Genomic DNA, 22,190 nt, shown 5'->3' on the forward strand with positions numbered 1-22,190 from the left:
TTAGTTCTTATTTTTGTTTAATTTCTGGATCTCTATATTTTTCTATGTGAGAGTAAAAGAAACGATTTCAGGAGACGGTGGATAGAGATGTAAATAATAGAGAAAACTGAGGGCCTTTTCGGAAATTGGATCACTAAACAGAGGACGCTATGAGAGTCTGAGTGAGGTAACGCTTCCCAAAGAAAAAGTAGCTTATTGTCTTCCGGACTAAGGTATTGGGGGGACGAACTCCACTTTGACTTTTCTTAGTACTGCTGCTTGCACAATTAATTAAAAACAAATTTTAAAAAAAATATTATTAAAAATAAAAAAAATTACGATTTGACTCCGTGAAATTTGTCATAATTATAAATATTAATCGATATTTTAAAAATTAGAAGTATCTCTTTGAAATTATAAAACCCTCTACAATAAAATATCGCAACGATGTATTTGTTAGAATATTTATAATTTCAACAGCGTATTTATAATTATAACAAATTTCAAAGGAGCTCATTGTAATTTATCTTTAAAAATATTTTAAATAAATATGTAACATCCTGTATTATTATATTAATATTTAATTTATTATCACCCATGGTAGGAAATGAAATTATATGAAAATGGAAGGACCAATCGATCTAAATAAATTATAGGTTATAATTCAAAATATTTAAAGTTTGATAGATCAATTATAGTCATTTAATTTGTTTATTAGTAAATTAGTTAATTGATCTAATATCATTTTAATTACTTTTTATTAATTATATTTCCTTCGTTACAAAATAATATTTGTCAATTACTTATTTTAATAAACATTTATTAATTAAATATAAGAGTACTTATTCCTGATATTGTTTAACATAACAAGTTAGATAATATTCTCCACTAGTTGAAAGTGGAATTTGTATACCAACTAATTATCAATTAATTCACTTTGACTAATTTAAATTGAATTAATATTCTAAAATTACAAATAGAGTGTAGAATACTAAATATTCTACTTATTTGTTGGTAATCATCCTCATTTTTTCAACTAGTTTTACCAATTATATTTAGTTAACTAATCAAAATATACAAGAAATATGATATATTTAGTACATGGATATAGATATAATTAGTGTGTAACTATATTAAGGTATATATGACTATCGCAGTCATAGTTTTAAATATATTGGAATAATGGGAGGGTACTTGTAGAGGAACTATTGACCCAATTTCTTCGAGATAAGTCCAGGTGTGCACCACAGTAATCATCTGGATTACTGGTGACTACAATATAAAATTATAGTAGTATTTACAAAACTAGAGGAATATATGTATACCGTGCATGAGTATATGTAAGTATCAAAAGTGGTCTTCGTCACGACGGACTTGAGTAAAATATTTTTTGAAATTGTCCATTGATAATCGAAAATGAATATAATATTTGGTTATCTTTCCAACTTGAATGGGCCTTTGAAACTCTGTGGAGATAAGTGTTACTACGTGATTATTATTTTTATTATGTGGTACTCCAGTATTCTTTATGAACTTCCGTTTGAAGCCATCTCTAGAGTCCATATAAGTATTGAAAAGGTTCCATTTATAAGATATTGCTCAATTCGTCGTAATTGAATATGTGTGTGGTTTTTAAATTGTCTATTTTTTATATGATTGATCGACTGGCTTTATGCATTTGATCATGCGGTTCTTGTTAAGCGATCAAAGGGACCGGGGCTGGACGGTTCGCAGGGCACGCTGGGATAGTATTTGGGCTACCAGTTGAGGGTTCTTTGTTTATTTCCCACTTAGGTGTCCTTTCATGAGCAAGCTAGAGGTTGTCTGTGCGTGATTGGCGCCGCCATGTACCTAGGCATGGCCAATTCTATGCGGTCGTAGGGCTGTTCCCTGCATGAAAGATAAGATAATAAACGATTTTTTGGGAGACACAAGATGGTGATCGTGAGATTCGGTCCTTGCCTGATTTGATTTTCATAGGCTCGATCATATTGTTGCTGATCAATACCATATGTTTCACTATTTTAATCGAGTTTTCAATTATGACTATTTTCTTCCACGTGTGCACTCACTCATGACTTCACTAAACTTTTACTTACATTCCTCCAAGTACAGGTAATAAACTGACAATCAAGTCAGAATTTTGCTGACCTAAAGTGAGAGTCCTACCCTTAGGGATGTGATAGAATACATAAAAAAATATTTAAGTTATAAAAAATTATTATATAGAAATATAATATAAAAATTGAGAAGAGAGAAAAGTAAAAAAAATTGAAATAGTTTTCATAAAAGATAAAAAGAAGAATTAGAGAAAAAAAAAATAGAACATGAAAGTTGAGTACGGATACAAATTTATTCTACACTTGAGTTTTGTTATTAATATCATTTTAATATTTTGGTAACTACAAATAAGTCGATTAATATCTGATTTTTACCATTAATATCACTTTTGTAATGATTTTTATTTATTTTCCAATGATGTTTTTAGGATAAATAATATAATTAGTCCCTTAAATTTATATTTAAAATCACTTTAGTCTCTCACCTTTATTTTCTTACATTAGCATCCCCAAACTTTAGATTTGTTTCAAATTAGTCCTTATGACCATATTTCATAAAAATCTGACTGGAATTTTGTTTCTTCACTTTAGTCCCCTAAATTTTAAAAAATAACATATCAATCCTTATTTTGGATAGTAAACGAATTCTAGCATTTCGCCCAAAATGTTGGGTGTTGGTGCTTATTTAAAGGCTGCTCTCCCTATAACCAACCTCTATTTGCAGAATTTACGATGAGAAAAATAGATATTGTGACATATTCTTTAGATGATTCGGCTTAAATTAAAGCTTCACCACTTAAATGTTTCAAGTTTCAATCTTGAAAAAATTGCACTTTTGTTTACGGATTTAGCACTTTTAGTCCCATAAAATTAAATAATTATAGCATTTGGGACAAAAACTGCTACAACTGTTTATCCAATGAGATCAGACGTGCTACGATTTTTAATTCAATTGGACCAAAAATACTACAAATTCTTGTCCTATAGAATTAAATATGTTAAGTCCATAAGTTGTGAGATCTATCGTGTGTGGGATCAAAACTGCAATTTTCTTTTTGAATTTCACACGGATATATGTCGGTTCTGATGATAGTTGGCTTGTTTGATTTCATGAATGTAAATGTACTTATCTTTTTATTTATTTTCTTTGAAGTATTATTCAACTTAGAATTTTTTATATAATGTTTTTTATATTTAAATATAACAAATGGTGTAATAAATCGTATTTACAAAAAGCTCATAGAGGACTTAATGTTAAGTCCGTTTTCATTGGCACATCAATATTGATTCAGTACTTCATATTTTTTTACAAAATTATTATGATTTTTTTCTGATATTGTTACTTTTAATTTACTTGAAATATTAATTGAATAAAATACCATTTTGTTTTGCGTAAGTTAAAGAAAGACAATACGACTTCTGATGCGGGAGGTAGTGACTTTTCTTTTCAGAAATTCAAGAATCGCGTTTTTTTCGTTCAATTGGGGTTTTTTTTTGCTATTAATACTTTTGCAAGGGGTGAAATACAATTAACCCTTTATTTAGCCGTAGGAAGGAAATGTGGTATAATTTATAAAACCCTCAGTGCAATGGGATAAAACAGATTAAGTCTGTCTGGTGGAAGAGAAGCAAATTGTATTGATGAAGGGAAAGATCGTCCCGACAAGGAAAGAAGAATATCTCCCTTAAAGGAAAGTTTGTGGTCAAACTTATCAAACCAATGAAATGCGGTAGATTACTGAAGTACGCCCAGTAAACAAATCGTAGTCGTGTGATAGGTGTAGGTGAGGGACGAAATGGTATTTCACCTTTACCTACCCTAAAATAATGTAACTTTATAGTAGTATAAATATCCTCCATATTCTTTCATTTCGAGGGAGAAAAATTCTTGTAAGAACTCCAGTGACAACGTTGTTGAATCATATCCTGATAATACAATACAATCAATCTCATTTTTTGGGCGACATCACTGTCAAAAAATTATGACATTATATTACCTGGCATGGAGTTTCTCTGTAATAATCATTTGTTAGCCCTTTGCGATGTTGTTAGGTCTAGCGCTGTAGACTTTTCTAATTAGACTCAACAGTGGGTGTTGGCATGTAGAGTTATGCATGATGCACACATATTGGTGGGTTATGTGTGCACTAGCAATACTCAGATGTGTGGGATTTGCCTGCAAAATATTAGATAGTGCGCTCGAGCAATCCTAAATGTGCGGAAATTTTTAGGCAAGGAATTATATTGTGAGCTTAGGATGGTCTAACTGGACGAGCATACTGTCGGGAGGTTTTGGTAGACTAGTGTCAAGATCAATTTGGTGATTGGCTGCAGATTGAGGCAAGAGACGATTGAAACAAGTATGTGTAGACAGTTGGTGTTGTTTAACTCAAGACAACTGCCTGCCACATGACAGTATGGATCTGTAGGCTGTTCAAGAAGATTAAGGCAATTTCGGTCAGTTTCTTTGCAGTTTTCTTACAGTTTGCTGTCTTTTGTATATATCGGCTAAACTTGTACGTTTTGTATAATTAGTGAGTTTTATTATTATTATTATTATTATTATTACAGAATTTAAAATGTAAGACATGGATCAGTCTTATAGATTTGTAGCTCATGGTAACGAGTACAAAGTGTGTAAACTTGTTAAGTCTCTCTATGGACTTAAACAAGTACCCAAACATTTGATAAAATTATTCTTGCGTTTGACTTCATTGTAAATGAAAGTGATAAATGTATCTGTTGTAAGGCTAAAGGAGATAAAATAATTATTTTATGCCTGTATGTAGATGACATTTTATTAATAGGATCATGTTTAGATATTATAATCGAAACCAAGTCATTTTTAAGGAATAAGTTTGAAATGAAGGATATGGTGAGGCTAATGTAATTCTTAGTATCAAGTTGATTCGTTCAACAAATGAGATAGCCATTTCTCAATCTCATTACATTGAGAAGATAGTTCAGAAATTCGGTTATTAGAACGGTAGAATTGCTAAGAGCCCGTGTGATCCTTCTATGGCTTTATTCAAAAATGAAATTGGTGTTCCAGTGGCACAACTTAGATATTCCCAAATCATTGGAAGTTTGCAGTATCTGGCAAATGGCACGATCAGATATATCTTTTCTATTTCAAAGTTGGCTAGATACACTAGTTGTCCGGACAGTACTCATTGGGGAGCTTTGGATTAGGTACTAAGGTACTTAAAGGGCACGGTATCACTGGTCATACATTATTGCAGATTCCCTGCTATTCTTGAGGGATATAATGATGCTAACTGGATAGCTAAAAACTTCGATAGTAATGGGTGTTCAGAACATGCATTTACCTTTGGTGGGGGCGCAGTCTCCTAGAAGTATGCAAAACAGACTTTGACAATCCGGTCTACTTTTGAAGCCGAGTTATGTGCATTGGATACGATTGGTACCTAGGCAAAATGATTACATGAGTTGTTATCACAACTTCCCATTATAAGCCAGTCACTTCCACCTATTGTTGTACATTGTAATAGTCAAACCACAATTATAAAGGTTCGAAGTCATAAATACAATCAAAAGACACATTTAAATTAGACTTAAGTCTATAAGGGCATTAATGTCAGACAGAGTAATAGGCATTGACTTTGTGTGAATAAAGGACAATGTGGCTGATCCTTTGATAAAAGGATCTATCACAAATCCAACAAATCCAGATTGGGAATGGGACTGAAAATCCATCAGTGATATATCTACGATAGCAACCCAACCTTCTAAGTGGAGATCTCACAAAGAAGGTTCAATGTGGTATTAACAAGTTGTATGGTATGTCAGAGCACCAAAAACAAACTGATACTTTGTATCTGGAGTCTATCCACTGTAATTTTGAAAGGTACTGATACTGCAAGTACAATAAGAGTTTAACTCTGAATAGGGCCAAGTCTATTAGAGGAAATACTAGCAATGCATCCCTAGAGATGCCTAACTAAGTAAATGCAATTGTTTGGCCGCAATTAAGGAATTGGATTATTCCTGAAAACATTCATAAATAGGATCAGGACACATGACCTAAGTGTCAACTCTAAAGATCAACACAAAGTCGGTGTCTTGTTATTACTGACAGATGTTGTCACACGCACAGACTCAAATTCAAGGCTTAATTCTATTTGACTGGTGATAACTGACTTTAGATAACTTAAACAGTGGTTCAAACAGAAAGGTACAATTGTTGAAAGCAAACTGAAACTTGAGTTTTAAATCTATGAATTTGTGGGGGATTATTGTAATTTGAATAAAATTACATGTTATAATCCATAGAATCATAGATTAAAAATAAAAAATTGAGAGATGTGGATATCCCACATAGTAGAGTTCATAGCTCCACTAAAAGAAACACCTTCCAACAACTAATATAACTCTCTCTTATAAAATAATTGTATGTAATATATGTGTATATGTGCGTATAAAGACAAGTAGAATGATGCCCCTTTTAGGTGTAGAAATCATCCATCATTTTTAATGTAAATTAGTGGACAATAATGTGATGAGTTACAAGAGAAAAAGGGGACAAATTGCTAGTAAGTGAATATAATATTGTGCATTATAAGATGTAGTGGCAAGATGGTATTAAAGAAGAAATATTATAAATATTATGGCCATAAACATCCACCAACACCCAAAATCTTAATATCAACAGGAAATATGAAAAGACATATGTTATAATTTAAATATTAAAATACAATATATATATATATATATGCATGATACTATTTTGTCTTCCAAACTATTATTCATTATTAATATATATGGCATATTGAAATGTATGTGATATTATTTTTAATTGTGTATATAAGAAATAAAAACACAAACAAACTTTTTATTTTAGGGAATTAATTTCATTCTATTTTTTATTTGTTATAATTACATTTAAATCCCTATAATTTAAAAAATTACGTTTAGTATCTCTGGTGTATGTTTCTGTTTAATAAATAGATCAATTTGTTAGTCAAAGTTAATAAAATTTATTGATATTAGCAAAACGATTAAACAAAAAATCCATATTTACCCCCGATACTTATTACTGACTTTTTACGGGTTAGATAAATATTTTCAAATCAAACTTTTAATTTTTTATACATATTCACATACGTTAATACATGTGAGGAGGTATATTTTCACCTTTATAAAGATAGTTTAGTAAACAAAAAAATTTATTTGATCTGTATTAGACTCTATATTAAGTCGATTGAAGGTAACTATGGGTTTCTATTCAGTGTTTTTTGCTAATATCGATAAATTTTGTGATTTTTGACTAACAAAAGGATGTTTGATGTAATTTTTTAAATCATATGAGGTTTACATATAATTGCACTAAACCTCATAGGCGGACAATGTAATTATCTCTATTTTTTAAGTGTTGGGGGCAAAGTGCATATTTTATAGTTTAAAGGGGGTAAAATGAAAATAGCATATATTTCAGGGGGGCAAACTGAGATTCACCATAATTTTTTGCGTATAACCTTCATATCGTGCAGCGTCAGCTTGAGCTAAGAGAAAATGGCGGCCCTAGCTCGGTTTCATCTTCTCCAGCCATCTCCAATCCTCAGACCATCTGCACTCTTACCCAAGTTTCCTCATGCTTCACGTTTGCTCACTATCCACACAAGTTACAGCACTAATCTCCGCCGCAATGGCGCCGGTTCCGGCGGCCGTAAACTCTCCATCACTCCACCACTTTGCTCTAAATCCGAGGTTTCTGCCTCAGTAATTTCTTTGTCCATCGTGTACATTTTGTGACGTCCGTAGTTGAAAATTTATGATGAAAATTTTTATTGCAGAACAGTAGTTCAAATACTGAATCGAGCCAATCAATAGTCGGTGACCTTCTGGATTACCTCAATGAGTCCTGGACTCAGTTTCATGCTACTGGTATCTCATTTTCTGTTTTGAAATTAGGCGTTTCTACAAGAATTCGGTTTTTATGGTTGAATTACTTCCCACGTTCTTTGCTATCTCTATGTATTAGAAGCAACTCGGTGTTGTGAAGTTGTGACACGTGTATAAATCCTGTGGCTTTTATTCCCCCCGTTCCCTTGGTATCATTGGGCCAGAAATATAGTTACCAGGACGAGAATGAAATCTTGCATTATATTTTTCTCTTGTTCCCATTGAGATATTTGAGATCATCAATGCCTGTGGATGGAGTGAACTGTTAGAGCTGACAAGAACAGCAAGACACATGAAATGTCTGCTAATGTATGTACGTGGAAATTATAAAAAGAAATGTAATTGGCCAATGGGTATTCTGAAAGTGAAAAACAAAAATAGAAAGGCATTATAAGACTGTAAAGAAAGTTGATTCCTTCGCAACAACATGGTTAAACTGGGATATCCATTTACACAGGAAAAGATGATAGACTTGAAGAAGAGTTGTTACACTGTGGTAATGTGAATTCTGACTTTTATGTGTTTACTTCATGATGCTTTCTCATTCTTTAGCAAATGCCTAAAATTGAGGAAATAGTGTGCTAAAATTTCACAGATTTAAATTAATTCATCCTGCTAACACATAATCATAGTTTAAAGCATCGATAGATATCTCTAATATCGGCCGCTACTTAAGGGAAAATCAAGAAAAAATCAAACAAAAAAGAATGAGAATAAGATGGAGAGTGGTGATTATTATACGGGTTCCTTCTTAGCCTAGAAAATAGTGAGCTAGGAGAGAAAAATTTCTCATCATCCTATTTTTCATTTTCAGCCAAGGATTTTGATATTTCACTCAAAATGAATTTCATTAATATGGTTATGATCACATAGATAAAGGATATTTTTTAAGAAATATTTTTATAAGACTTTTTTGTTTAGTTAAGCTACCTTGCACGATTCTAGTAACTCTGGTTTGCAAGTAGATACAATAATTTTTTTCATACTGATCAGTTTGATTAATGGTATTCAACCACATAATCTATTGAACGTTGTGTAAATGACTAGAATTTGTTTTCCAAAAGGCAATAGTGTATATTGTGGTTGTTTGAGTAATTCTAGCAGCCTTGCTTTTATTGAGTAACCCCTGAGGCAGCATCAAGTTCTGAAATCCGAGAATATCTAACGTTATTTATTATCTCCTAGTATATATGTATTACTGATAATATCCAATAATATTGAATTATATCACCGATATGATTATACTATGAGCCATATCTTGATAGTATTAGCAATAATATTTGAAAAACATAGCATTTTTGTGAATAGTATATCCTTTTATGGAATTTGCACTTCTTTTCTGGAAACACTTTGTTATATGATTTACTTGAATTATCATTACAAATATATGCTTACTTGCTGATGGACTAGTTTCTGTTATGAATTCAAGTATGACAACAATGCTCTATTTAATATACTAAAAGTTTTTAAAATATTCTAGTAATTTGTGTTATTTGTACCTTTTTTTTCCTTTTCCAATTTCACACATTTGCTACTTCTTCAGCATCCTATACTGCAATTATTCGGTATCATTCATTAGTATCTCTATATACCGTGTCTATCATAACTAATATTGTTGCTAGTACCGTGACGTTGAACTATGCACATAGTGGAGAAAGTTAGATGCTTAGCTTTTAACATGAGTTCCCTTGGTTTTAATATCCACTCGTCCATTTGCTACTAAAAGCATTTAGACTGTATACCTTCTGTGACACTACAGCAGGATGAATTTTTTGATATTGTTACATGAAAATTAAGACAGCAAAACTAATGACACTGTATCTCGGATTATTTATATGCATCATAAAGGATCAAGCAAATCTTAATGGCCATGTCACATGAGATTGTGAAACAATCTGGTTTGGATTCTCTACTGTATTTTGAAATCGACACAGAATCTGGTGTTATCATGTTTGTGAGTTGTATAAATTTTGTATGCTGTTTATGTTTCTGTTAACTGTACAGTGTATGCAGAGAATTTGCAACTCACCTATTCTACATGAAAAGAAAATGAAAATGAAAATGAAAATGAATTAAGGGACTTTATTCTTCTTTTTGCCCATTTAAGTCTAAATTCACTGTTATTCTTAATTTGTTTGTTAGCTGAAGCAAAACGACAACTGCTTGCTGCTGGATTTCATTTGCTTAATGAGAATGAAGAGTGGGAACTAAAGCCTGGTGGTTGCTATTTTTTTACTCGGAACATGTCTTCTTTAGTTGCCTTTGCCATTGGTGAAAAGTGAGTTAAATGAATCTTTGTACATTACTAAAGCTTTGCTACATCATTGCATGACAGTGGCTTCTCTAAATCACTTGCTTTCTTCGTTCACCTTGTTGCTTTTTGATTATGTACTTTATGGTTTATGCTTTCTGGCCTATGGCATCAAAACTCTTCTAGCTTTTTTCCTGTTTAATCTGTGATATTCGTTAATGAAGACCCCAAATTAGTTTTGCAGGTATTCCCTTGGCAACGGTTTTCATGTGATCGCTGCACATACAGATAGCCCATGTCTTAAACTGAAGCCAAAGTCTGCATCATCTAAATCTGGCTATCTAATGGTCAATGTACAAACTTATGGTGGTGGTTTATGGCATACTTGGTTTGACAGAGACCTAAGCCTCGCTGGAAGAGTTATTGTTAGGGCTGATAATGGTTCCTTCTCTCATAAGCTGGTCAAGATAAAGAGACCTTTATTAAGAGTACCTTCACTTGCTATTCATCTCAATAGGTCTGTTGTTTTTGCCCTCACTTTCTGCACTGTCTTTTTTGTCTTGCTAAATTTTCTCCAAATCTGTGTTCTGAGTTAAAAGGCTGTTCACTACCCATGGATACAATATGCTTTTCTTGTGATAGAGTAGTTTTAAAGTTTTAGTAGTCTATGCCTGATATAGTGATAATCAACCAAAATGGGAGATCTACAGTTGAAAGATTATGTAGTACACTCTATGTAGTTTGGACTTGTGCTGTTGGAGATGTCGTTCCTGGTAGATTTTGATACAACTCATGGATGCTTCTACTTTTTCTTCAACTACTGAACTAATTGGTTCATTCAACTGACCATTAATGATTAGAGTTGAAGTTGGAAATTTTGCAAATTATCAGAAATAGAAAGGGAGACAAAAATTGCCCCCATGTCAGTTTGTATTTTTTCACATTCTTTCCATATTAAGCTAAAAGAATCTTCGTTCCTTGCTACTTTTTCCACTGGTTGTGCTGGTTGTATATGCTTCTGTTTGATTGTTTCTCATTTATATGTGATGGTTCCCGTAGTTCTATCTCTAAATGATTGGGTGCACTAATTATTAGATGATAGTTAGGTTCAAGCTTTAAACAGAATAGAATCACATTTGGTGGATTGCCCTGCAAACAATTTGGAAAGGAAGTTTTACCTTGTAATATAGACGCACTTTCATTCTTCTTTTGAGTCTCAACATATCAAAAAGACGGTTCAATGAGCAATTTCTGGCACTGATCAACTCACTTTTTTATTGCGAGCCTATGCTTGTAAAAAGGCTAATTCTTAAATGTCTCTTGCATCTTTCTTTTAACTGAGAGTTGCATAGGGGACTATTTTACAAAATGTTTTCTCTTTCTTTAGACTACATGCATTTACTTTCACATGATGAAACCAAGATTAACTTGACTTTGATTGTTAATTCTGTGTTTAATTACATACAAGCAATTTCCTTTTGTTCTTTTGTAAATACATACAAAGAGTTGTCAAATGTATTAAGTGTCGTCTGTAAGGTTTGTGTTGGAGCAAGTCGCGAAGCCCTGATGTTTTCTGTTATGGTTTTGTTAAGGTTTCTTCAAACTGGTTCATTCTTGAGCACCACCCCAGAGATTATTTTCAGTTTGTTTTAACTTATTTTTTTTATAATCTATTCCATGCATTGACCATGTGCCAAAAGTTCTGCTCATATTCAAATTCTGGCATCACTGATATTTGTGGCTTTTATGTTTGCTTATTAATTGTTAGGACTGTAAATACAGATGGGTTTAAGCCGAACCTTGAGACTCATCTCATCCCTCTTTTGGCAACGGAAGCTGACAAAGAATCTGCCGAGACCAATGACAAAACTAGTGCATCATCTTCAAAAGACGCTCATCACCCGCTGCTCATGCAGGTTATCTCTGAGATTCCATTCTTCTGTGGTAGCATATCTGGAGAACTTGGATGACTTTCAATTGGGCTATGATCAACTATTGAAAGCATGTGAAGAAAGTTATAATCTTTTTAGAAAAATATGCAAAAAGGAGAGTTGCTTCTGCACAAAGCATGTTGTCTTTTAGTACCTGGAACTCTTACAAGCCCAAGAAATCATAAAGGTCTATGTTTGCGTTGCAAGCAAATATAAGTTTCTCTCGGAAAAGATCTTTGTTGATAGATATAAATTTCTATATTGTTGACAGTCTTCTCAGATGGTCAAAGTGCATATTCTCCGAGGCCATTTTTACTTAAAACTCATACCTGTAATCTCAGCAAAAGACAATATAGACTTAGCAAAACAGTAAGGATCACTTTTATAGTGGATAATTCTGCACAAGATGTGATCCAGTGCTCGCTGCTAATATGAACAGAACATATGAAATCTACTAGATCTCGTGCTGGCAGTTTGCTGAATGTCTTTAGGTTTTGTATCTTTTTCTGAAACTTCATCAGATTTCCTAAATGACAGCATCGTGTATTGCATATCTCCGTTGTGTTCCAATTTTTAAAATCTTTAAGTGTCTAGAATACAATATATATTTGGAGCCTGAATGGATGATCAATAAACTTATCAGCTGCAGCAGGGACTTTAAGACACATTCCCCAATCACTCCACAACCCGATTGAAGATGGCGGCTCTACAATTTCGTATTCTCAACTTATTTCAAACTGCATTCTTATGGGATTTGAGTAGGGATAACGGCAATAATAGTATCACTATCTATTTAAAGCATAATGATACCCAGAACAAGCAATAATTATCCCAAAAGATTTCCATACTTCTCTCTGTGCCATATCTTCCTTTAAGAATAAGCAACTCAATGATTCTCATTGGGGAAGCAACACCTTCTTTTGAAATTTGAGAATTGTATTTTTGGGGGTCCAATTCCAGCAAGGATCCTAACTTTTTTTATTTTGATATAGAGATTTTGACCTAAACCATATAAAGTTTCTCTTCTGTCTCTGCATCTGCAAGATTGAAGGAATATATCAAAGTTGCCCAAGTTGATGATATTTTCTTCATCTATTACAAGGTATTGCTTCATTCATTTGAACACTTCACTGATCAGAAATTAAGGTTCATGTTGTCCTCAGTGAGAAATTACACCTGAATTTTGGTTGATGTGATAAACTTTGGCCAAAGAGTTGCCTAACTGACTAAGGGAGATTTCCTAGTATGTGTCACTGGGGCTTTCTTTGGATCATATTTCAGAATTGTAGATGAATGTGTGTTTACACAATTGTATTAATTGAATAGTTTAGATGAAAGATTGCTCGTGTAAAATAAAAATGATGCCATAGGATTTATTGCGAAAACTGCACTGGTTTTGTATATATTATGGATAATTGTTGGTTACATATTGAGGTGTTATCAGACATTGACTTTACGATGTTTTTAGAGAATTACTTCTCCATGCAGCTGCTTGTCTCATGCTATACACATGTACAGCATGCCAAAGCACTTTCCATAGACCTATCTTGTGTGTGTTCTTATAGTCAATATTCTCTATACGTTCCTTATTTGAGAACAAAATGTTAGTAGCTAATCATGTCATACAGTGTAATTAAAAATATTGCAGAACATCTAAGGCATGTCACCATATACACTCATTTTTCAGATCTTGTCAGATGAACTGGGCTGTAAGGTTGAAGATATTGCCAGTGTTGAATTGAATGTCTGTGATACTCAAGCCAGCTGCCTTGGAGGTGCTAATGATGAGTTCATATTTTCTGGAAGATTGGATAATCTGGCTTCAAGTTTTTGTGCATTGAGAGCTCTTGTTGATGCTTGTGCTTCACCTGAAGATTTAGCAAATGAGCATGCAGTTCGAATGGTTGCTTTATTTGACAACGAGGAGGTAATAACGAACATAACAGTGGTAGTTGAATTTAGCTCTTACTCTTCTGCTACCTGGTCTGAGAGTTGACATTACAGCCAGCTCGCAAATGTTAGCTGGCTAGGCAACATTGAAAAATACAGTATTCATGCAGCTTGTGTCCATTTGATCCTAGGGACTCTAAAGCATAGCAGGATAATTCTGATCGCTCATATTTTCTTTCTCCTTTCTCCTTTCTCCTTTCTCCTTTTGAAGAGCTATATTGAATATTGGTGTCAGTCTGTGGTTCCATTGATGACGGGCATTTTCTCATAGAATCAAGTTGGGGACGTTCCAGATGGAAAGGTGTCATTAACAAGTCTTCCCCCGAAACTATTATGTTCCCCTATAAAAGCTATTGATTAATGATAATATCTCTTGCATGCTACTCGGGAGAAGAAAAGACAAAACAAGTCTCAATGATCTTATAAAGATATTCCTGAAGTCTCCTCTTTTATGAGATTCACCTATCATTATTCGTTTAAAGAGAAAGAAACTAAAAGTAGTGTAGTGCCTAACTTTTTTGTTTGTCTGTAGAATGATACCGACATCCGAGAGAATAAGTTCATCGAGGACACAGAATACATTGTTACTGATTCTCTTTGCAGTAGTGTATGTCAAATTGGAAAAAAAAGAAAAGGACGCCATATGGAAACAGGCATCTATTTGGTGATAGTGAGACTCACCAGAAACTTACCTGTAATTTCCTGAAGCATTGCTCTGAGGTTGTATGAGAATTGAAAGCAAGTACTTGGAATGAATTTGCTGTTTCACAAAACATGATTTTCACATGTGCCATAAAGCCAAGGGCTTCAAGCCCTTAACAATATGAACCTCTTTCATACTTGAAAGACAGCACTGCGAAAAGCTTTCATTTTTTTTGTTCATACTAAATAATATGTTGTTCAACATGGATGATGAATTTGAAACATATCTACACAGAAAAATCAATATAAAGATAATTGATTATGTGAGAATAGAAGATACTTTTGGTATGGGTTAGGATGAGTAGGTTCTGAGTTCAAGAAATTATCTTCAACTGCCATACAAGTGCACATTTAAATCAAGCTTGTGTGGAGCACTGATGCCTTTAAGTTTTATATTTTCAAACTCATTATTTCAATAACCACTTTACATTTTAATAGGTTGGTTCAGATTCATACCAGGGAGCAGGTGCCCCAACTATGTTTGAGGCCATGAGACGAATAAGTGCCTCTCTAGGTCAACAGTCGGTTGGGGAATGTGGCTTTGCACGGGCAATACGTCATTCTTTTCTTGGTATGCTGCTCCTTCTGGGCAGGAGTATATGTCTTATTTCTCATAAATCTGCATTCTGCATGCGAAATTTGATTTTTTTCTGAAATTTACAATGATTGTTGGTGTAATTTCTTTAAGAAACTAGGGATTTTTCCAATACAAGGAAAAACTTGTGCCATTATGCAGCATGGACTTGATCAAAAAACACATTTCCAACTCAAGGAAGTTTCATATGAAATGATACTGTAAATATGGCTTATATAGGTGGGAGACAATTTTTGTATATTTCTGGACCTGTCAATAGATGCACTCTCTTATTGCATTAAGTCATCATTCCAATTAATGGTTGAAGTAGATATCTTCAGTCATCTGTTGCAGCCTGCTAATACCTCGGACATATGAGAACTAGCTGACTTGGTTATTTTCTATTTGAACTGTTAGCCCTAAACTGAGAACATTTGAGCTTGCCAAGTTCTTACCTCTTTATAGTTTGTACATGTGTGCTGCTACTGTCAGTGGTTGTGGGATTTGACATGCCTGAGAACATGATTTAATAGACCAGGAAATAGAGGTCATAAGTTATTTTGTTTATCTTTATAATTTATCCTGTCTAAAACATTATACTAATATTAAGTTTGATAACACTTGTGCAGTGTCCGCTGACATGGCTCATGGAGTCCACCCCAATTTTATGGATAAGCATGAAGAAAATCATCGGCCAGTGTTGCAAAAAGGGCTTGTCATAAAGCATAATGCAAACCAACGTTATGCTACAAGTGGAGTCACATCTTTCCTTTTCAAAGAAGTTGCTAAAATTCATAATCTTCCCATTCAGGTGACTAAACTTTTAACTGAGTTGATGCTAATATCTTAGGAAAAGAGGACTGGAAAAATAATCATGCTTCTTATTCATTAATTTGTGGTGCACTTTCTCATGCTTTCGTGAATTTTTTCCTCTATGTAAGATGTTAGTGCTGTAGTTATTTGTTGATCTTCTGGAACATAACAGTTTTAGCCTTTGACTAACAGACTTGGGTTTGGGACTGGGTCAGCATCATATCTTATGAGGTCGTAAAATTCCTTGACTCCTAATTAAAAATAAGGGACATTTAGTAACTTATAGTAGCACCAAGGGAAAAGATATTCCTTCTGCCATCTATATATTTTCAGACTCTTAACTGCTACAAATGTCTCCTCAAGGGAACTAAAGGCTCTTTTTTTCTGTTTTTCTGAAAAAAAGGTCTGTATCCATTCTGGGAATATTAATGACCGACAACAACTTAGGGTAGCTTTACAATTTGAGTTTGGAAGAGGTGATTTAGATTTGTGTTGGGGGAATATGATGGATGTTTGATTTTGAAATTCGTTGTGAGATAGAAAGGGTAAAGTTGAAGAATAAAGATGTCTCTGACTTGAATTTGAAAGAGAGAAAAAAAATGTTTTAGACATCACGTTATGTCTTGTTAGTGAGGTTTTGTGCTGTTTATTTATTATGTATATTTTTAAATGAGAGAGAAACACACACACATTGTATAAGTTATGTTTTTCAGATAAAGGTAAGAGCAGTAAATATGAGAGTAAAAATTTATGTGCAATTCTAAACCACTGAAAGATGGGTGAAGTTACCAACCAAACATATAGGGACTTCCTGCAATTGGAAGATGAATAAAGAGGAGATTCAGACACAGGGAATGCAATCCTCTTGCTCTTGTTGTTTAATGTGAAATACACTAGTGAAGCCCTTATCCTTATTATTATAATGGCACCAGAAGTTAGGATGCCTATCTTGTCAACTGTGGGATTTCTCTTTGTTAGAACTGTCATTTGTTGCTTAAGGAATTTGAATTGATTAAATGAGCTATAAAAAGATATGACAAGAGGATAACAAACTGAACAGCTGCTTTCTGAACCTCCAGTCTAAACCAGTTACAAGTGATGACAAAGGGGCCCAGGCTACCCTTTTAATGGCAGGAATTAAATAATTAAGTAAATATCAATCTCTCCTTTTGGTGTTTCATTACCTGTAAGTTATAACAATTGTTTTAACAATATTACTTCAGCTTCCTATTTTTCTTTTGTTGCATGGCGTGTTGTGCCCATTACCGCAGGCACTTTGATGGTTTACTCACTTATGTACCTTACATCGTAGTTCAGAAATCCTGCATTTCAGCTATATAGTTTACTAGTAACTCAATGTTCCTCTGCTTGCCACTTTGATGGTTTACTATACTAAAAAGGATGCATTTAGCTGTATAGTTTACTGGTAACTGAATGTTCCCTGCTTGCTGCCCAGCTTTTGTAGGTTGACAAATAAGTGGGTTTCACATAAGTAAAACATCATACATAATTAAATACACACACATATATATATATATATATATATCAGCAAGATATGAAGCCAGAAATTTGATTACATTAGAATATTGTTTATTAGCTCCTTGCATCCGGCCAATGCTATATTTCCTCTTGCATCTGTAAAAACCTAGACCAATAAGGGGGTGGGATTCAAACAGAAGGTTTCTTAAAACTATAAAGTAGGGAGATGAGAATGCAGAAGAAAAAGCTTATTCGTTCATACTGAAAGTATGAAACATACTAGGTGAAATACATTGCTCGTATCCTAGGCAATAAAATGAGGATACAAAATTAACAAGGCATTTCCACGTGTAGTGGTAGCTGAAAGCTAAGATCTAATGGAATTGCCAGATGATATCCTGGCCCTTGGTGCCTCTAAGTCCATCTGAAGCGTGCACGTGGTCCTCTGCGCCGCTACGCAAAACGGTGTCTTCTTCACTTAAGTTAGCTGCAACTTGGTCTTTCACGTAATAATGGTACGGCATCACATGCTGTTCCATCCCCAATCTTGCAATCCTTGATCCAATGGCTGTATTCTTCGCCCTCTTCTTGAGTAGGTTCTTGATTTCAATCTCATTCTAGATCTCTGAAAGCTTACTTCCTCCTGCTGCTGTATCTCCAGGTTGCCTATGATGGAAAGTAGCTGACAAAATAGCACATAGGTCCCTTCTTCATCATTTTCCTCATAGACTTGGCAGAGTTGAGTCTCAATTCAGCTTGCTCTGTGATGGATTTCATGCTCACATTCTTAACAGTTCTGGAGATAGTAATCTTCATTTTATCATAGGAAGTGAAAGTCAAAGTCTACTAGACTATGTTTTCTAAGCCAGTCACCACCAAGCACCATGTTGCAGCCTCCTATTTGAGCAGTCTCACAGGGTATGTGAAGGCTTGATTCTTTATCATCCAAGTGAAGGGCAGTGTACTCTTCTAATAACCTTGCTTCCATGAGCAACACGAACTAGCGCCACCAGTGTATTCTAATGCACGTCCTCTATCCTCGGCAGTTGATTCATCCCAATAAACAATTGGTGCTCCACTGTCTATCAACAGTTAAATCTCTCTGCCAGTCTGCCTTATGTTTTCTTAATTCTTGTAGTGTTCAAACTAGCACTCCTAGTCAGGGCATTGAGACACAGTCATGTCTTCAGTCTCCAGTACCTGATGTTCTTCATTAATATCCACGTCTGCAGCATAAATGGACAGCTATTTGTCAGTCATCATCATGTGCAGTTGTCTCCTCTTACGTCTGTGCCCTTGCACAAACGTCTTATCACAGTTATATACAAACTTTTTTCTTTCCTTGCTCTCATTTCTGCTGCATTGAACAGTTTTCTAGTGGTTGGTGGGTTGTGGTGGTTAGACTGGAGATTTTGATTGTATGACATGAGCTTTGAAAGTGAAGAACTGAATTGCTGAGGTTTGTATGATGATCACGCTGGTGGGGGGTTTTGTGGTGTATGGAATCCTTCTCGAGTTATGGCCTCTTCTGTAGTTTCTTGTCTTTTGGCAAATGAAATTGCTTGGCTCAATGTTGCAGGTTTGAGTGTAAGAACAGCACCATTAATTTCCTCCAATCCACTAATGAAGCTAGCTGTGAAAAATTCCTCTGGAAATTCTTTGTTATCAAAATTTTCTAAATACTGGTTGACAGAACCTCTTTGTTGTAACCTATGAAACTCTCCAACCATTATTTCAGGATCCCACTCATCAAATCTCTCTAGAATGGCTTGCACAAAGCTACAAACTCACTCCAGCTGGGCATTCCTTTTCCCTCTAGAAAACCTTGGAGCCACATTTCTGCCTTGGCCTCTAAGTGTACAGATGCTAAAGGGACTTTGTGCTCTTGTGTGATAGTGTCAACAATCTGAAAGTATTGATTACATGTTCTTACCCATGCTCTTGGCTCCTCACCACTGTATCTAGGAACTTCACCTTAGGAAATGGGAAGAAATGTGACTGAGATCCAGTGAATGGTGTATCTAATTCCTGCCCCATAGTTGGTGGTAGTTGTGATGTTGAAGCTCTATCTGCCTGTGCTGTTAAACCCTCAACTAGAATTGATTTGTTCCACAATTCCTTGCCATTGCTGTTGTATCGTCCTCTGGTGGTTTTCCATATTCGCAAAGGAATTTGGAACCCTGTCTGCAAGGCTACCATACTCTAACTGAGAATGATGGTGCCATTCATTCACCAGCTTGTCCCAATGCTCTAACTTCAACCAACAGGATCTCCTGCTTCTTCTGTGCCTCTCGATTTTCCTTTGATGTTTGATCTCGTTCAGCTGCCATGGCCAAGGTAGGTGGCTCTGATGCCACAATGTAACAACGTGGACCAATAGAAGGGGGTCGGGATTCAAAGAGAAGGTTTCTCAAAGACTAGAAAAGAAAGGAGATGAGGATGCACAAGAAAAAACTATTTCAGTAATATTGAAATATGAAACGTACTAGGTTAAATACATTGCTGGTGTCCTGGGCAACAAATGATGACATAATAGAAGATTAACAAGGCAATTCCACGTGCAAGTGGTCCTGCCATAGTTGAAAGCTAAGCTAGCCTTTCGCTGAAAGAATTGCCAGATGAAATCCTGGCCTTGGTGCCTCTAAGTCCTGAATCCTCATTGTAAGCATGGGTGTGGTCCTCTTGTCAGCTGCTCAAACTACCTCGTCTTCGCTTCAGTGAGTGGCATCCTGGTGTTGCCACGTAAGTAAATGAAATGGCGTGGCATGTTGTTCCATTCCCAATTTGCAACCATCAATCTAACGGCTGTATTCTCCCCCTCTTCTTGCGTAAATGCCTAATTGGATAGCTGGCATTTAATTGCTCCACGTGTGCCAGATTGCTGACAGCATCAAATCAAAACCTATAAAGAATTCTAGTTTCCTGCACTCACACCCTATTCTTGAAGTTTTCGCCATCAGATTATCATTTTTTAAGGACCTGAATCAGACACTTACCGTTGTTAAGTATCTGATATTTGGATGCTAGCTAAGCCCTTATATATCACTCGCACAATTCTCCACATTCAACGTAGGATGGGGCATTAAGAAGTCCCTTTTTCAAACACTTGACGTGCTTGTTGCATCCTACAGCCTTGGCCCATAGCCCAAGGCCCACTCCACCAATACAAAACCTACTTGGTAACACCAAGTGAGTGGCTCTCTTACCATTGTAAGGACTTTGATTTGATTCTACTCTTGGCCTTTCGGCCGTTTCCACATCAACAATGGACCCTTGGTAAACTAGTACAAGCTGAAGCTTGTCTTGACCTGTAGGAATTGACGTGGGATAGAACGTGTTATGTTGTATTACCATAAGTTGTTGATAGCAATTCCGTTTGGTGTGATCGCTTTCTTGTCTACTGATTTGAGATTGAACCTTCTGGTTGGGAAATGCTTTAATTACTGGAGGGCATTCCCAATGTTTAAAATAGGAATCAATCGATGTAGAAAATTGAAGCTTGTGCCTGAAATTGACTTGTCATTGACAATTAATATTCAAATAATTACTCATGAACTTAAGTTGTTGCTGCTTACAACAGTTCCATTTTTTCTGGCATGAGTATGTCAAGAACTCATTTGGTGTTCTCTGACATGTCCAAGATATATGCCTTGACAATTATCATAGGGTGGATGGGTATGTTAATGTCGTTTTGTGTTATCCAATTTTCTACATCTAGAAATTCTGTATCATGTAAAGATCTTACAAACTCTTCTCGTGTGTTTGGAACGTTTTGAACTCAAATAAGGTATGGAGGAATTTAAGTGCCACTGTCTAAGCACTATACATTAGAAGTTGGCTTCTCAACTAAGAAATCACATAAAGAGATGGGGAAGCTCTAATTGATGCATAAAATTTTTCATGGATGCATCATCATTGTTATGCAATGCATTATATTGTGCAGGAATTTGTTGTGAGAAATGATATGGGATGCGGATCAACGATAGGTCCAATACTGGCTTCAGGAGTTGGAATTCGTACAGTTGATTGTGGCATAGCTCAGCTATCTATGCACAGGTGAGCTTAAGTTGCCATGTCAAATTATACTCTGACTTAGATGTGTTAAAATGCGAGTAGTAGATCATTCTGAGGAAAAAAAGCCATTTCATCATTGATCCCGCAGCTGTTCCGTGAAGTTCCATTTTGTATGTCTATCGTCTATTCTTAAACACTATTCATATTCATTTCTCGAGTTGCTTTCTTGTGTTCACTTGCAGTGTGAGGGAAATATGCGGAAAAGAGGATGTGGACATTGCTTACAAGCATTTCAAGGCATTTTATAAAACGTTCTCAAGCATTGACAAAAAGCTGAATGTTGATTTCTAGCTTCTCAATGCAGAAAGATTTTAAGGCATTCAGAAATTGGTCCGCTGTTCAATCCATCCTCCTGCTGTTCTTCCCATGCAGCCAGGGTTATGCTAGACAGAGGCAAGGAAGATTAAAGAACACATCCGCACATGCACACAGTGGAGGAAAGAAGAGAGGTTTGG

The 22,190-nt window shown here is 35.0% G+C and overlaps 1 protein-coding gene across 2 annotated transcripts; it reads left to right on the forward strand.

Annotated features, from left to right (window-relative positions):
• LOC105161051 (probable aspartyl aminopeptidase) lies at window positions 7,540–22,059 on the forward strand. 2 transcript variants are annotated; one of them, XM_011078617.2, is made up of 10 exons: window positions 7,540–7,766; window positions 7,853–7,943; window positions 10,104–10,239; window positions 10,457–10,729; window positions 11,981–12,128; window positions 13,831–14,070; window positions 15,234–15,366; window positions 15,999–16,180; window positions 21,605–21,717; window positions 21,918–22,059. In XM_011078617.2, exons 1-10 carry the CDS (start codon window positions 7,572–7,574, stop codon window positions 22,024–22,026), a joined length of 1,620 nt encoding a protein of 539 aa, XP_011076919.1. In that variant the 5' UTR covers window positions 7,540–7,571; the 3' UTR covers window positions 22,027–22,059. The 2 variants fall into 2 exon arrangements, with proteins under 2 accessions (XP_011076919.1, XP_011076920.2); XM_011078618.2 differs by having other exon boundaries at window positions 7,596–7,766; window positions 7,858–7,943.

This window comes from Sesamum indicum, linkage group LG4, assembly GCF_000512975.1.
Source record: "Sesamum indicum cultivar Zhongzhi No. 13 linkage group LG4, S_indicum_v1.0, whole genome shotgun sequence".
Classification (NCBI taxonomy): Eukaryota; Viridiplantae; Streptophyta; class Magnoliopsida; order Lamiales; family Pedaliaceae; genus Sesamum; species Sesamum indicum.

Bases quoted from the DNA above. Each gene is read 5' to 3' on its own strand.
- LOC105161051 (XM_011078617.2), top strand. From the start codon at position 7,572: ATGGCGGCCCTAGCTCGGTTTCATCTTCTCCAGCCATCTCCAATCCTC. The intron at 7,944-10,103 runs GTATCTCATTTT...TTTGTTTGTTAG, and splicing joins GACTCAGTTTCATGCTACTG to CTGAAGCAAAACGACAACTG. The intron at 10,240-10,456 runs GTGAGTTAAATG...TTAGTTTTGCAG, and splicing joins GCCTTTGCCATTGGTGAAAA to GTATTCCCTTGGCAACGGTT.